Genomic DNA, 15,195 nt, shown 5'->3' with positions numbered 1-15,195 from the left:
TGGCGTACTCACAGGCATACACTCAACCCTGTGGCGTACTCACAGGCATACACTCAACCCTGTGGTGTACTCACAGACATACACTCAACCCTGTGGCGTAATCACAGACATACACTCAACCCTGTGGTGTACTCACAGGCATACACTCAACCCTGTGGCGTAATCACAGACATACACTCAACCCTGTGGCGTACTCACAGGCATACACTCAACCCTGTGGCGTACTCACAGGCATACACTCAACCCTGTGGCGTACTCACAGGCATACACTCAACCCTGTTACAGTGTACTGTAACTCACAGGCATACAGCCAGGCAGTGTACTGTAACTCACAGGCATACAGCCAGGCAGTGTACTGTAACTCACAGGCATACAGCCAGGCAGTGTACTGTAACTCACAGGCATACAACCAGGCAGTGTACTGTAACTCACAGGCATGCAACCAGGCAGTGTACTGTAACTCACAGGCATACAACCAGGCAGTGTACTGTAACTCACAGGCATACAGCCAGGCAGTGTACTGTAACACACAGGCATACAGCCAGGCAGTGTACTGTAACTCACAGGCATACAGCCAGGCAGTGTACTGTAACTCACAGGCATACAACCAGGCAGTGTACTGTAACTCACAGGCATACAGCCAGGCAGTGTACTGTAACTCACAGGCATACAACCAGGCAGTGTACTGTAACTCACAGGCATACAGCCAGGCAGTGTACTGTAACTCACAGGCATACAACCAGGCAGTGTACTGTACACACTGCAGCCGTACAGTGGCTGTGTGTCCTTGGCTCTACCCAACACTACCCAGCAGGGCCAATGCAGACATCAGAGCTTGTCCTGAGAGCTGACATCCAGCTAACCTGCTGCTAATACACCTGTCTAACACACACACACACACACGCACGCACGCACGCACGCACACACACACACACACACACACACGCGCACACACACACACACACACACACACACACACACACACACACACACACACACACACACACACACACACACACACACACACACACACACACACACACACACACACACACACACACACACACACACACACACACACACACACACACACACAGAGAGAGAGAGGGCCCTGTAGATATCAGACATCAGAGCTTATCCTGAGGGCTGACCTCCAGCAAACCTGCTGACAATACACCTGAGCCAGTCATTTCATCTAGCTAGTTCTCCACGTACTGTACTACAGTAGGAGACGGAGTCCAGATCCAAAATAGAACAGTAGAACAGTGGAACAGTGGATCAGTAGAACAGTAGAACCGTAGAAGGGTGGAACAGTAGAACAGTAGAACCGGCCTGCCTGCAGACATTAGAGCTTGTCTGGCTCAGGGATTACCCTGCTGCTAAAATAACTCTGACGCACGCACGCACGCACGCACGCACACACACACACACACACACACACACACACACACACACACACACACACACACACACACACACACACACACACACACACACACACACACACACACACACACACACACACACACACACACACACACGCTTTGGTGTGACACGCGCGCACGCGCACACACACACAGACACGCACGAAGACACGCACACAGGCACACACACATACACACACACACACAGATAAAGGAGCAGGAGCAGCCCTATTCCATCTAGAGCGGTCAGGAGCAGTCCTATTCCGTCTAGAATAGTCAGGAGCAGTCCTATTCTGTCTAGAATAGTCAGGAGCAGTCCTATTCCGTCTAGAATAGTCAGGAGCAGTCCTATTCTGTCTAGAATAGTCAGGAGCAGTCCTATTCCGTCTAGAATAGTCAGGAGCAGTCCTATTCTGTCTAGAATAGTCAGGAGCAGTCCTATTCCGTCTAGAATAGTCAGGAGCAGTCCTATTCCGTCTAGAATAGTCAGGAGCAGTCCTATTCCGTCTAGAATGGTCAGGAGCAGTCCTATTCCATCTAGAATAGTCAGGAGCAGTCTTATTCTGTCTAGAATAGTCAGGAGCAGTCCTATTCCGTCTAGAATAGTCAGGAGCAGTCCTATTCCATCTAGAATAGTCAGGAGCAGTCATATTCCATCTAGAGCTGTCAGGAGCAGTCCTATTCCATCTTGGACAGTCAGGAGCAGTCCTATTCCATCTAGAATAGTCAGGAGCAGTCATTTTCTGTCAATAATAGTCAGGAGCAGTCCTATTCCATCTAGAATAGTCAGGAGCAGTCATATTCCGTCTAGAATAGTCACGAGCAGTCCTATTCCATCTAGAACAATCAGGAGCAGTCCTATTCCATCTAGAGCTGTCAGGAGCAGTCCTATTCCATCTAGAGCGGTCAGGAGCAGTCCTATTCCATCTAGAGTGGTCAGGAGCAGTCCTATTCCATATAGAGCGGTCAGGAGCAGTCCTATTCCATCTAAAGCAGTCAGGAGCAGTCCTATTCCTTCTAGAGCAGTCAGGAGCAGTCCTATTCCATCTAGAGCTGTCAGGAGCAGTCCTGTTCCATCAAGAGGGATCAGGAGCAGTCCTATTCTATCTAGAGCGGTCAGGAGCAGTCTTATTCCATCTAGAGCTGTCAGGAGGAGGTCTATTCCATCTAGACCGGTCCAGAGCAGTCCTATTCCATCTAGAGTAGTCAGGAGCAGTCCTATTCCATCTAAAGCAGTCAGGAGGAGTCCTACTCCATCTTAAACAGTCAGGAACAATCCTATTCCATCTTGAGCAGACAGGAGCAGTCCTATTCCAACTATAACGGTCAGGAGCAGTCCTATTCCATTTTTACCAGTCAGGAGCAGTCCTATTCCATCTTGAATGGTCAGGAGCAGTCCTATTCCATTTGGAACAGTCAGGGGCAGTCCTATTCCATCTAGAGCTGTCAGGAGCAGTCTTACTCCATCTTGAACAGTCAGGAACAATCCTATTCTATCTTGAGCATTCGGGAGCAGTCCTATACATCTAGAACAGTCAGGAGCAGTCCTATTCCATCTAGATTTGTCAGGATCAGTCCTATTCCATCTAGAACAGTCAGGATAAGTTCTATTCCATCTCGAGCTTTCAGGAACAGTCCTATTCTATCTAGAGCGATCGGGAGCAGTCCCATCCCATCTTGAGCAGTCAGGAGAAGTACTATTCCATCTAGAACTTTCAGGAGCAGTCTTATTCCATCTAGAGTGGTCAGGAGCAGTTCTATCACATCTAAAGCAGTCAGGAGCAGTTCTATTCCGTCTACAATAGCCCGGAGCAGTCTTATAATGTCTCGAACAGTCAGGAGCAGTACTATTCCATGTAGAACCATCAGGAGCAGTCCTCTTCTTTCTAGAGCGGTCAGGAGCAGTCATATTCCATCTAGAGCTGTCAGGAGCCGTCCTATGCCATCTAGAGGGGTCAGGAGCAGTCCTATTCCATCTAGAACTGTCAGTTGCATTCCTATTCCATCTAGAGTGGTCAGGAGCAGTCATATTCCATCTTGAACAGTCATGAACAATCCTATTCCATCTTGAGCAGTCCGGAGATGTCCTATTCCATCTGAAACAGTCAGGAGCAGTCCTATTCCGTTTTGAACAGTCAGGAGCAGTCCTATTCCACCTTGAGTGGTCAGGACAGGAGAAGTCCTATTCCATATAGATCTGTTAGCAGCAGTCCTATTCCAACTAGAACAGTCAGGAGCAGTCCTATTCGGTCTAGAATAGTCAGGAGCAGTCCTATTCCATCTAGAATAGTCAGGAGCAGTCCTATTCTGTCTAGAATAGTCAGGAGCAGTCCTAATCCGTCTAGAATAGTCAGGAGCAGTCGTATTCCATCTAGAATAGTCAGGAGCAGTCCTATTCCATCTAGAATGGTCAGGAGCAGTCCTATTCCATCTAGAATAGTCAGGAAAAGTCCTATTCTGTCTAGAATAGTCTGGAGCAGTCCTATTCCGTCTAGAGAAGTCAGGAGGAGTCCAACTCCATCTTGAATGGTCAGGAGCAGTCCGATTCCATCTAGAATAGTCAGGAAAAGTCCTATTCCGTCTAGAATAGTCTGGAGCAGTCTTATTCTGTCGAGAATAGTCAGGAGCAGTCCTATTCCGTCTAGAATGGTCAGGAGCAGTCCTATTCCATCTAGAATAGTCTGGAGCAGTCTTATTATGTCTAGAATAGTCAGGAGCAGTCCTATTCCGTCTAGAATGGTCAGGAGCAGTCCTATTCCATCGAGAATAGTCAGGAGCAGTCATATTCCATCTAGAGCTGTCAGGAGCAGTCCTATTCCATCTTGGACAGTCAGGAGCAGTCCTATTCCATCTAGAATAGTCAGGAGCAGTCATTTTCTGTCAATAATAGTCAGGAGCAGTCCTATTCCATCTAGAATAGTCAGGAGCAGTCATATTCCGTCTAGAATAGTCACGAGCAGTCCTATTCCATCTAGAACAATCAGGAGCAGTCCTATTCCATCTAGAGCTGTCAGGAGCAGTCCTATTCCATCTAGAGCAGTCAGGAGCAGTCCTATTCCATCTAGAGTGGTCAGGAGCAGTCCTATTCCATATAGAGCGGTCAGGAGCAGTCCTATTCCATCTAAAGCAGTCAGGAGCAGTCCTATTCCTTCTAGAGCAGTCAGGAGCAGTCCTATTCCATCTAGAGCTGTCAGGAGCAGTCCTGTTCCATCAAGAGGGATCAGGAGCAGTCCTATTCTATCTAGAGCGGTCAGGAGCAGTCTTATTCCATCTAGAGCTGTCAGGAGGAGGTCTATTCCATCTAGACCGGTCCAGAGCAGTCCTATTCCATCTAGAGTAGTCAGGAGCAGTCCTATTCCATCTAAAGCAGTCAGGAGGAGTCCTACTCCATCTTAAACAGTCAGGAACAATCCTATTCCATCTTGAGCAGACAGGAGCAGTCCTATTCCAACTATAACGGTCAGGAGCAGTCCTATTCCATTTTTACCAGTCAGGAGCAGTCCTATTCCATCTTGAATGGTCAGGAGCAGTCCTATTCCATTTGGAACAGTCAGGGGCAGTCCTATTCCATCTAGAGCTGTCAGGAGCAGTCTTACTCCATCTTGAACAGTCAGGAACAATCCTATTCTATCTTGAGCATTCGGGAGCAGTCCTATTACATCTAGAACAGTCAGGAGCAGTCCTATTCCATCTAGATCTGTCAGGATCAGTCTTATTCCATCTAGAGGGGTCAGGAGCAGTCCTATTCCATCTTGAACAGTCAGGAGCAGTCCTCTTCCGTCTGAAACAGTCAGGAGCAGTTCTATTCCATCTAGAACAGTCAGGATAAGTTCTATTCCATCTCGAGCTTTCAGGAACAGTCCTATTCTATCTAGAGCGATCGGGAGCAGTCCCATCCCATCTTGAGCAGTCAGGAGAAGTACTATTCCATCTAGAACTTTCAGGAGCAGTCTTATTCCATCTAGAGTGGTCAGGAGCAGTTCTATCACATCTAAAGCAGTCAGGAGCAGTTCTATTCCGTCTACAATAGCCCGGAGCAGTCTTATAATGTCTCGAACAGTCAGGAGCAGTACTATTCCATGTAGAACCATCAGGAGCAGTCCTCTTCTTTCTAGAGCGGTCAGGAGCAGTCATATTCCATCTTGAACAGTCATGAACAATCCTATTCCATCTTGAGCAGTCCGGAGATGTCCTATTCCATCTGAAACAGTCAGGAGCAGTCCTATTCCGTTTTGAACAGTCAGGAGCAGTCCTATTCCACCTTGAGTGGTCAGGACAGGAGAAGTCCTATTCCATATAGATCTGTTAGCAGCAGTCCTATTCCAACTAGAACAGTCAGGAGCAGTCCTATTCCATCTAGAACTGTCAGGAGCAGTCCTATTCCATCTATAACAGTCAGGAGCAGTCCTATTCCATCTGGAGTGGTCAGGAGCAGGCCTATTCCATCAAGAATAGTCAGGAGCAGTCCTATTCCGTCGAGAACAGTCAGGAGCAGTCCTATTCCGTCGAGAACAGTCAGGAGCAGTCATATTCCGTCTTGAACAGTCAGGAGCAGTCCTATTCCATCTAGAGCGGTCAGGAGCAGTCCTATTCCATATAGAGCTGTCAGGGGCAGTCCTATTCCATCTAGAACAGTCAAAACCAGTCAGACCATCAAAAGCAATCAGGTGCTAAGAGCGGATGGATGTGTACTCTACTGTAGGCCAAAAACAGCAAACTGACAACCACACCACTAGGTTTGCTTTATATTTATATTGATGATTGACAGGTGTACTAAACTTATAAAACATCGGTGTTCAATACACAACATATTTTTGAATGTCCAAAATGTCTGTAGATACATATCACAGCATATTTTACAGAATACCAGTTTGCCATGTTGTAACAGCAGGATACTGGATTATTTACGTGATTGGTTCCACCTCCACCACACCAGTCTATGGTCCCTCAACAGGAACAACTCTCTCTTCGTCTCTCTCTCTCTCTGTCTCTCTCTCTCTCTCTCTCTCTCGCTCTCTCTCTCGCCTCTCTCTCTCTCTCTCTCTCTCTCTCTCTCTCTCTCTCTCTCTCTCTCTCTCTCTCTCTCTCTTGCTCTCTCCTCTCTCTCTCTCTCTCTCTCTCTCTCTCTCTCTCTCCTCTCTCTCTCTCTCTCTTGCTCTCTCTCTCTCTCTCTCTCTCTCTCTCTCTCTCTCTCTCTCTCTCTCTCTCTCTCTCTCTCTCTCTCTCTCTCTCTCTCTCTCTCTCTCTCTCTGTATCTCTCTCTCTCTCTCTCTCTCTCTCTCTTTATCTCTCTCTATATATATATCTCTCTCTATATATATATATATATATCTCTCTGTCTCTCTCTCTTTATCTCTCTCTATATATCTCTCTCTCTGTCTCTCTCTTTCTCTCTTTATCTCTCTCTCTCTCTCTATATATATATATATATATATATATATATATATATATATATATATATATATATATATCTGTCTCTCTGTATCTCTCTGTCTCTCTCTCTTTATCTCTCTCTCTATATATATCTCTCTCTCTCTCTCGCTCTCTCTCTCTGTGTCGCTCTCTCCTTCTCTCTCTCTCTCTCTCTCTGTCTCTCTCTTTCTTTCTCTCTTTCTCTCTATCTCACTCTGTGTTAAAGTCATTCAGGGGTTGTTGGTTCCTCCACCGACCAATCTATGGTCCCTCAACAGGAACAGAATGCTCCCCAAGAGACACATTCATGTTATTGCTCTGGATCTGATATTCCTTTTAGGATTCCTCCATAATAGCCAAGTCAGATAAAAAGACATTGAAACACATTGAAATGCAGTGTTTACCGAACTCACTTCTAAAAACTAAACCTCCCAACGTGTGTGTTACAGTAAGGATTCTGTTGTATGTCTGCAATATGTTGGACTTATAATTTAACCACATTAAACTCATTTAATAATAATGAGAAGTTTGAAGGAGTGAAGGACAGAACTTAAGACAAAACCTGTTGAATGTGTCTAAAGTTTGTGTTGTGTCTTTCCACAGAAAGGAGAGACAGTGAAGAAAATACGAGAAGAGGTAAGTTCTCCAGATTATATACTGTAGTAACACGGTCCTCTGTAGCTCAGCTGGTAAGACACGGTGCTTACAATTACACGATTGTGGGGTTTGATCCCTGGGACCGCCCATAAGTAAAACAAATGATGGAAGGTGATTTTGATAAAAGCCTTTTCTAAACGGTATATTTTCTGTGACATTATTAAACCTGCCGTACACACCTGAAATTGAGATACAGTATCCCATGGTTTTAGAACACCTGCTCGTTCAAGGGTTTTTCTTTATTTTGGACTCTTTTGTACATTGTAGAATAATAGTGAAGAAGTCAGGACTATTAAATCACACATATGGAATCATGTTGTAACCAAAAAAAGTGTCGAACAAATCAAAATATATTTTATAGTTGAGATTCTTCAAAGTAGCCACCCTTTCCCTTGATGGCAGCTTTGCATACTTTTGGCATAAATAGAAAATATATTTTGATTTGTTTAACACTTGTTTGGTTACTACATGATTCCATATGTGCTATTTCATCGTTTTTATGTCTTCACTATTATTCTACAATGTAGAAAATAGTTTTAAAAAATAAAGAAAAACCCTTGAATGAGTAGGTGTTCTAAATATTTTGACCGGTAGTGTACATACCTAACATTTAGGTATATCGCTTAAAGAGAAACCCAACACATTTTTTCCAGTACCTCTATATATATACCTCCATATCTCAGCTTCTTGGTTTCTACAAGTCAGGTTGTGATGGATCCACATAAATACTTTATTTCCATCTAGATCTAGAAACCAAACACATATTTTCCTACGCTCCTATATCTATCTATATAATGCACCTCGGCATCTTCGCTGACAGGAAGAGGAAGCATGAATATTTTAGTCTCAAGGGCAACCGATACACAGCACAAACCCACAAAATCACTGAAACATAATAAGTGGCACAGGATTGCAAAGCTATGAAGGTGAAGTGAAATGGAAAGACACTCAAAAACATAGAAGACAATGTAATGGGTGACTGAAACATGGAAGAAAGTATAATGGGTGACTGAAACATTAATGAAAGTATAATGGGTGACTGAAACATGGAAGACAATGTAATGGGTGACTGAAACATGGAAGAAAGTATAATGGGTGACTGAAACATGGAAGAAAGTATAATGGGTGACTGAAACATGACAGAAAGTATAATGGGTGACTGAAACATGGAAGAAAGTATAATGGGTGACTGAAACATGACAGAAAGTATAATGGGTGACTGAAACATGGAAGGAAATGTAATTGGTGACTGAAACATGACAGAAAGTATAATGGGTGACTGAAACATGGAAGAAAGTATAATGGGTGACTGAAACATGACAGAAAGTATAATGGGTGACTGAAACATGGAAGAAAGTATAATGGGTGACTGAAACATGACAGAAGAAAGTGATGAAACATGGAAGGAAATGGGTGACTGAAACATGAAGAAAGTATAATGGGTGACTGAAACATGGAAGAAAGTATAATGGGTGACTGAAACATGACAGAAAGTATAATGGGTGACTGAAACATGGAAGAAAGTATAATGGGTGACTGAAACATGACAGAAAGTATAATGGGTGACTGAAACATGGAAGGAAATGTAATTGGTGACTGAAACATGGAAGACAATGTAATGGGTGACTGAAACATGGAAGAAAGTATAATGGGTGACTGAAACATGGAAGAAAGTATAATGGGTGACTGAAACATGGAAGAAAGTATAATGGGTGACTGAAACATGGAAGAAAGTATAATGGGTGACTGAAACATGGAAGAAAGTATAATGGGTGACTGAAACATGGAAGAAAGTATAATGGGTGACTGAAACATGGAAGAAAGTATAATGGGTGACTGAAACATGACAGAAAGTATAATGGGTGACTGAAACATGGAAGAAAGTATAATGGGGACTGAAACATGGAAACAATGTAATGGGTGACTGAAACATGACAGAAAGTATAATGGGTGACTGAAACATGGAAGAAAGTATAATGGGTGACTGAAACATGACAGAAAGTATAATGGGTGACTGAAACATGGAAGGAAATGATTGGTGACTGAAACATGGAAGACAATGTAATGGGTGACTGAAACATGGAAGAAAGTATAATGGGTGACTGAAACATGGAAGAAAGTATAATGGGTGACTGAAACATGGAAGAAAGTATAATGGGTGACTGAAACATGACAGAAAGTATAATGGGTGACTGAAACATGGAAGAAAGTATAATGGGTGACTGAAACATGGAAGAAAGTATAATGGGTGACTGAAACATGGAAGAAAGTATAATGGGTGACTGAAACATGGAAGAAAGTATAATGGGTGACTGAAACATGGAAGAAAGTATAATGGGTGACTGAAACATGGAAGAAAGTATAATGGGTGACTGAAACATGGAAGAAAGTATAATGGGTGACTGAAACATGGAAGAAAGTATAATGGGTGACTGAAACATGGAAGACAATGTAATGGGTGACTGAAACATGGAAGAAAGTATAATGGGTGACTGAAACATGGAAGAAAGTATAATGGGTGACTGAAACATGACAGAAAGTATAATGGGTGACTGAAACATGACAGAAAGTATAATGGGTGACTGAAACATGGAAGAAAGTATAATGGGTGACTGAAACATGGAAGAAAGTATAATGGGTGACTGAAACATGGAAGAAAGTATAATGGGTGACTGAAACATGGAAGAAAATGTAATGGGTGACTGAAACATGACAGAAAGTATAATGGGTGACTGAAACATGGAAGAAAGTATAATGGGTGACTGAAACATGGAAGACAATGTAATGGGTGACTGAAACATGACAGAAAGTATAATGGGTGACTGAAACATGGAAGAAAATGTAATGGGTGACTGAAACATGACAGAAAGTATAATGGGTGACTGAAACATGGAAGAAAGTATAATGGGTGACTGAAACATGACAGAAAGTATAATGGGTGACTGAAACATGGAAGGAAATAATGGTGACTGAAACATGGAAGACAATGTAATGGGTGACTGAAACATGGAAGAAAGTATAATGGTTGACTGAAACATGGAAGAAAGTATAATGGGTGACTGAAACATGGAAGAAAGTATAATGGGTGACTGAAACATGACAGAAAGTATAATGGGTGACTGAAACATGGAAGAAAGTATAATGGGTGACTGAAACATGGAAGAAAGTATAATGGGTGACTGAAACATGGAAGAAAGTATAATGGGTGACTGAAACATGGAAGAAAGTATAATGGGTGACTGAAACATGGAAGAAAGTATAATGGGTGACTGAAACATGGAAGAAAGTATAATGGGTGACTGAAACATGGAAGAAAGTATAATGGGTGACTGAAACATGGAAGACAATGTAATGGGTGACTGAAACATGACAGAAAGTATAATGGGTGACTGAAACATGGAATAAAATGTAATGGGTGACTGAAACATGACAGAAAGTATAATGGGTGACTGAAACATGACAGAAAGTATAATGGGTGACTGAAACATGGAAGAAAGTATAATGGGTGACTGAAACATGGAAGAAAGTATAATGGGTGACTGAAACATGGAAGAAAGTATAATGGGTGACTGAAACATGGAAGAAAATGTAATGGGTGACTGAAACATGACAGAAAGTATAATGGGTGACTGAAACATGGAAGAAAGTATAATGGGTGACTGAAACATGGAAGACAATGTAATGGGTGACTGAAACATGACAGAAAGTATAATGGGTGACTGAAACATGGAAGAAAATGTAATGGGTGACTGAAACATGACAGAAAGTATAATGGGTGACTGAAACATGGAAGAAAGTATAATGGGTGACTGAAACATGACAGAAAGTATAATGGGTGACTGAAACATGACAGAAAGTATAATGGGTGACTGAAACATGGAATAAAGTATAATGGGTGACCGAAACATGACAGAAAGTATAATGGGTGACTGAAACATTAATGAAAGTATAATGGGTGACTGAAACATGGAAGAAATATAATGGGTGACTGAAACATGGAAGACAATGTAATGGGGACTGAAACATGAAGAAAGTATAATGGGTGACTGAAACATGACAGAAAGTATAATGGGTGACTGAAACATGGAAGAAAGTATAATGGGTGACTGAAACATGGAAGAAAGTATAATGGGTGACTGAAACATGGAAGAAAGTATAATGGGTGACTGAAACATGGAAGACAATGTAATGGGTGACTGAAACATGGAAGAAAGTATAATGGGTGACTGAAACATTAATGAAAGTATAATGGGTGACTGAAACATTAATGAAAGTATAATGGGTGACTGAAACATTAATGAAAGTATAATGGGTGACTGAAACATTAACGAAAGTATAATGGGTGACTGAAACATTAATGAAAGTATAATGGGTGACTGAAACATTAATGAAAGTATAATGGGTGACTGAAACATGGAAGAAAGTATAATGGGTGACTGAAACATTAATGAAAGTGTATAATGGGTGACTGAAACATTAATGAAAGTATAATGGGTGACTGAAACATTAATGAAAGTATAATGGGTGACTGAAACATTAATGAAAGTATAATGGGTGACTGAAACATTAATGAAAGTATAATGGGTGACTGAAACATGGAAGAAAGTATAATGGGTGACTGAAACATGGAAGAAAGTATAATGGGTGACTGAAACATGGAAGAAAGTATAATGGGTGACTGAAATATGGAAGAAAATGATAGAAATTACTGTGTCTAGATGGAATTTGTATTTGTGGTCATGCCGACTGGATATTTTTTTGAACACTGTGATATTTGTCTTACTGAGATTTTCAGGCAGGTCCCAGGTCTATCAAGGCCCAGGTCTATCAAGGCCCAGGTCTATCAAGGCCCAGGTCTATCAGGGTCCAGGTCTGTCAGGTCCCAGGTCTATCAAGGCCCAGGTCTATCAAGGCCCAGGTCTATCAGGGTCCAGGTCTGTCAAGGCCCAGGTCTATCAGGGTCCAGGTCTATCAAGGCCCAGGTCTATCAGGGCCCAGGTCTATCAGGGTCCAGGTCTATCAAGGCCCAGGTCTATCAGGGCCCAGATCTGTCAGGGTCCAGGTCTGTCAGGGTCCAGGTCTGTCAGGGTCCAGGTCTGTCAGGGCCCAGGTCTGTCAGGGCCCAGGTCTGTCAGGGTCCAGGTCTGTCAGGGTCCAGGTCTGTCAGGTCCCAGGTCTATCAGGGTCCAGGTCTGTCAGGGTCCAGGTCTGTCAGGGTCCAGGTCTGTCAGGGCCCAGGTCTGTCAGGTCCCAGGTCTGTCAGGTCCCAGGTCTGTCAGGTCCCAGGTCTATCAGGGCCCAGGTCTGTCAGGGTCCAGGTCTGTCAGGGTCCAGGTCTGTCAGGGTCCAGGTCTGTCAGGGTCCAGGTCTGTCAGGGCCCAGGTCTGTCAGGGCCCAGGTCTGACAGGGCCCAGGTCTGTCAGGGCCCAGGTCTTGCAGAATCTGTGCAGAAGATCTAGGTGCTGCTGTAGACCCTCCTTGGTTGGGGACAGAAATACCAGATAATCAGCAAACAGTAGACATTTGACATCAGATTGCTGTGATAAAGTAAATCTGTCTCCACAATGGAGATAAAAACATTATCATGGGAAGAAGCAGAGCAGGGAGTCTTTCAGATTGACCAGAGCGTGAGTGAGATCACGTACGCACAGACACACACACACACCGGAAGTAACAGACAGGAGCTAGGAGCCCTGCAGTACAATGAATCACACACACACGAGACAGACACACAGACGTCCATACACTCACACGCAGAGCTGAGACACACTCATGCAGGCATGCGCAGACAGAGTGACAGAGATCACATGTAAATGAAACAGACAGGAGAGGACTTGGGAACCTTGTAATGCAATGAATCACACACACATGGACGAGACACACACACACACAGCCAACACACACCCACCAAGGAATCAAAAAGAGTTGACACACACACACAGCCGAAACACACGCACACAGACACAAATCTTTAGCCATTGTCAGTGAGTCCTCAGATGAGCTGGTTGCTGAAAGACTCAGAGTGGGGAGGGAGGATATAAAAACACCATCATTACAGCCTTCCTGTTCTCTCCCTTTCTCTTCCTGTTCTCCCCCTTTATCTTCCTGTTCTCCCCCTTTATCTTCCTGTTCTCCCCCTTTATCTTCCTGTTCCCTCCCTTTCTCTTCCTGTTCTCCCCCTTTATATTCCTGTTCTCCCCCTTTATCTTCCTGTTCTCCCCCTTTATCTTCCTGTTCTCCCCTTTATCTTCCTGTCTTCTCTCCCCTTTATCTTCCTGTTCTCCCCCTTTATCTTCCTGTTCTCCCCCTTTATCTTCCTGTTCTCCCCCTTTATCTTCCTGTTCTCCCCCTTTATCTTCCTGTTCTCTCCCCTTTATCTTCCTGTTCTCTCCCTTTATCTTCCTGTTCTCCCCCTTTATCTTCCTGTTCTCCCCCTTTATCTTCCTGTTCTCCCCCTTTATCTTCCTGTTCTCTCCCTTTATCTTCCTGTTCTCCCCCTTTATCTTCCTGTTCTCCCCCTTTATCTTCCTGTTCTCCCCCTTTATCTTCCTGTTCTCTCCCTGTCTCCCTGTCTCCCTCCATTCTCCCCCTTTCTCTCCCTGTCTCCCTCCGTTCTCCCTCCGTTCTCCCTCCTTGTCTCTCTCCATTCTCCCCCTTTCTCTTCCTGTTCTCCTCCCCGTCTCTCTCTATTCTCCCCCTTTCTCCTCCCTGTCTCCCTCCGTTCTCCCTCCATTTTCCCCCTTTCTCTCCATCTACCTCCATTCTCCCCCTTTCTCCCCATCTCCCTCCTTTCTCTTCCTGTCTCCCTCCGTTCTCCCTCTATTCTCCCCCTTTCTCTCCATCTCCCTCCTTTCTCTTCCTGTCTCCCTCTGTTCTCCCTCTATTCTCCCCCTTTCTCTCCATCTCCCTCCATTCTCCCCCTTTCTCTCCATCTCCCTCCATTCTCCCCCTTTCTCCCCATCTCCCTCCTTTCTCTTCCTGTCTCCCTCCGTTCTCCCTCTATTCTCCCCCTTTCTCCCCATCTCTCTCCATCTCCCTCCTTTCTCTTCCTGTTCTCTCTCTGTTCCCCTCTATCTCCTTTCTTTCTTACATTCAATAAAGATTCACGTACACGCTCACAAACACAATATTTCCCCATGCATATTTCAGTATTAAAGGCCTGTTCCTGTTAGCATATTTCAGTATTAAAGGCCTGTTCCTGTTTGCATATTTCAGTATTAAAGGCCTGTTCCTGTTTGCATATTTCAGTATTAAAGGCCTGTTCCTGTTTGCATATTTCAGTATTAAAGGCCTGTTCCTGTTTGCATATTTCAGTATTAAAGGCCTGTTCCTGTTTGCATATTTCAGTATTAAAGGCCTGTTCCTGTTTGCATATTTCAGTATTAAAGGCCTGTTCCTGTTTGCATATTTCAGTATTAAAGGCCTGTTCCTGTTTGCATATTTCAGTATTAAAGGCCTGTTCCTGTTTGCATATTTCAGTATTAAAGGCCTGTTCCTGTTTGCATATTTCAGTATTAAAGGCCTGTTCCTGTTTGCATATTTCAGTATTAAAGGCCTGTTCCTGTTTGCATATTTCAGTATTAAAGGCCTGTTCCTGTTTGCATATTTCAGTATTAAAGGCCTGTTCCTGTTTGCATATTTCAGTATTAAAGGCCTGTTCCTGTTTGCATATTTCAGTATTAAAGGCCTGTTCCTGTTAGCA

At 43.6% G+C, this 15,195-nt stretch overlaps 1 protein-coding gene across 2 annotated transcripts in view; it reads left to right on the top strand.

Moving 5' to 3' along the window:
* The window catches only part of pcbp4 (poly(rC) binding protein 4), a 189,876-nt gene that overhangs the window by 125,267 nt on the left and 49,414 nt on the right, over positions 1-15,195 (top strand). For both annotated transcript variants that reach the window (XM_052474143.1, XM_052474144.1), the window contains exon 4: positions 7,440-7,472. In XM_052474143.1, coding sequence (XP_052330103.1) covers positions 7,440-7,472 — 33 coding nt within the window. The remainder of the gene's footprint in view (positions 1-7,439; positions 7,473-15,195) is intronic.

The sequence above is a fragment of the Oncorhynchus keta genome, chromosome 21 (genome assembly GCF_023373465.1).
Source record: "Oncorhynchus keta strain PuntledgeMale-10-30-2019 chromosome 21, Oket_V2, whole genome shotgun sequence".
Classification (NCBI taxonomy): Eukaryota; Metazoa; Chordata; class Actinopteri; order Salmoniformes; family Salmonidae; genus Oncorhynchus; species Oncorhynchus keta.
The sequence above is the reverse complement of the archived record's forward strand: the minus strand, read 5'-3'. Positions and strand labels throughout refer to the sequence as shown.